Source organism: Odontomachus brunneus, unplaced genomic scaffold, assembly GCF_010583005.1.
Source record: "Odontomachus brunneus isolate Ranch 3 - 2012 unplaced genomic scaffold, Obru_v1 Obru_scaffold_112, whole genome shotgun sequence".
Classification (NCBI taxonomy): domain Eukaryota; kingdom Metazoa; phylum Arthropoda; class Insecta; order Hymenoptera; family Formicidae; genus Odontomachus; species Odontomachus brunneus.
In genome coordinates this window covers 901151-903815 of record NW_022639562.1, presented here as the reverse complement: position 1 = coordinate 903815, position 2665 = coordinate 901151, and the positions used below count along the sequence as shown (strand labels likewise).

The window sequence follows — 2665 nt, the reverse complement described above, 5'->3', positions numbered from 1 at the left end:
TGTGTGTGTGTGTGTGTGTGTGTGTGTGTGTGTGTGTGTGTGTGGTATGTATATGTATATATGTATGTATATATATGTTACGTTAAAAAAATGTTACAAGATACTTAAATGCGAGAATTGCTCTGCTTACGCAATTATTTATAGGCCGGGCCTACTTAACCGAATTCACTCTACTCTATATTATATATTAGATTCGTAGGAGAAATATTAATTCGAGAATATATTCTTCAAAATTTGCACGCAACATATCGAACATACCTGCACACGACTTAACATATATTTCGAGTTTGTCATTAAATGTTCTTCTTCAAACAAAGCTTTTGCTGTATTGCACGATAAATTTCAAATAAAATAAATGTCAAATTTGTTGATGTATTTGTGTGCGTTTATTGTATTCCATGTGGTCGCCAGGTCGATACAATAATAAATCACTGGCGTTCTCGAATCAATTTTAACATTTCTCTTTCGTCATAAATGGCTTTTCGATTAATTGAAAATTTTTCAGGCCAAGCGGAAAGCGCTCTCGAGAAATTAAAAACTGAATATGTTTGTGGTTGGCTTTCGGAAGTTATGAAAACACATTATGAAGTATTCATTTCTTGTCTTCTACCGCATCCAGCAGACTACGTAAGAGTTGGAGGCCATTGGTAAGATATAAAAATAAAATAATAAAATGATATAATTTAAGGGGATACCAAAATAAATGACGAATTTACTTGACAACGAAAATATACTTAGGTAACATATCAATCAATCAAGTCAATGTCTATAGAATGTCTATTTCGACATTGGACGTTTAATCGTCGAACGTCTATAGTATATTCGTTCAACGCATCTTCGATGTTTATAGAATATTCAAAATAAAGCTATTCTCGAATTTATTCTGAACTTATTGTAAACTACCATAGATTTATTATAGACTTCGTTTAAAGTTTTCATGACTTCACAGATAATAACTTATTATCGTTTTCTCCATGTGGAAACTTAAAATAGGACTTGCTGAGAGCATCCAGTATACATAGAGATATATTTTTTTAGATTTAATAAATTTTGTTGAATTAAAAACAAATTTAATATTGATTTGATGACGATTTAAACTAATTTTGATTAATAGTTTAGAAATTAAGTTATGATAAAAAATAAAAACATTAGGGACTGTGTAGTTCGTCATACTTTATACGTATCGTTTTCTTTATACTTCATGCATGTTCATCCTTGGTTTCGATCCTAACATTGTACATTGTTCGATTCTGTATACGTTTACTGATAACTGCTAATTCGGAATGTACACATATCAAACCGAAAGTCATCGGTTCATTTTATGGATAAAACAGTACATCATAATCTAAATAGTACACGATATTCCATGGATATCCAATGGATGTCCTTAGGATATTGAGATGTCCCCTGGACGTCTTTAGAATGTTTCTGGGAGATTTGTACTATTAGAGAATTTAGCAACAGTGCAATTTTCAACCGATTTAAAAGATTTTTTTTATATACTCGTTAAAGATAGCTCTATAACGTAGTATTGCGGTATTGTTGAAACAAAGCTAAAATTCAAAATAGTAGAAAGAAAATAATTATATATTGAAAGTATTGAATGATACATATTACTTATGATATTAAATATTTACATCAAGAATTTACACCACAATGGATAATTATATGTACAAGTATCACGAATCAAAACAAATGACGTTACTGGCGCCGGCCGCAAGATAGTTTCATAAACATAGTTGGCGACGTAAACAAATATGGCGACACTCGTACACAAACAACGCTATCCAAAATGGCAACACACAAATCAATAAAATGGCATCATCTACGTAAAGACTGGCGTCCCATACAGCACAGAAACTTGCAGCAACATTGCTACAACGTTGTAAGATTGCATATTGCAGTGCAATGTTGCAGAGACATTGCAGTGACATTAATTTGCAATATTACTTTAACAATATTGCAACATTATTTCATAAATATGACGAATATAATATAATATTTTTTTACTTATTTACTAGTTATTTTTGTTACTTATATTTCAAATTCAGTAATATTTGACATCAATAGTGCTTATAGAATAGTACTTAGAATAGTATTTGTTAGTGGCAGTCATTAATACTAGAATTTGTCTTATTACATATTTTTTAAACTTTTTATACCGTTTTTTTTCGGAGAAAATACTTTCTTTAGATTTCATATTTGTAGTTGTTTAATTTTGTGATTGTTTATTTCATTAAAATAATTTATTCTTAAACGAAATATCATTTTTTTAAATAATAAAAATAAAAACTTTTATTTTGTTCAAGGAAATCACTTGACGAAATAACACTATTGTTTTAAACAGTGTTTTATAAAAATTTCTTTTAAAATTTAGTAATTCGATTTGTTTAATTTGAATTTTCTTGGATTTATTTTTTTAGTTTGGATTAATCATTATAACATTCTATTAAAAATCTAAAAGTAATTATATATATATACAGGGTGTCCCGAAGTCCCATGATGACCCTTGGTGAGAACGTAGAACGGATTGAGGTGAGCAAGAAAGTCCTGTGCCGTTTTGCGATATTCGCAATAGTTTTTGAGAAATTAATTATTTTGTCTCAACAAATCAGCGTACAGAAAGCGGCAGCGGAAAGAAAGATGCCTTCGGCCGACGTGCGAC

General features: G+C 30.0%; 1 protein-coding gene across 11 annotated transcripts in view; it reads left to right on the top strand.

The window, feature by feature from the left end:
- The window catches only part of LOC116849333 (protein unc-79 homolog), a 736358-nt gene that overhangs the window by 160451 nt on the left and 573242 nt on the right, over positions 1–2665 (top strand). For all 11 annotated transcript variants that reach the window (XM_032826384.1, XM_032826380.1, XM_032826379.1 and 8 more), the window contains one exon: positions 506–647. In XM_032826384.1, coding sequence (XP_032682275.1) covers positions 506–647 — 142 coding nt within the window. The remainder of the gene's footprint in view (positions 1–505; positions 648–2665) is intronic.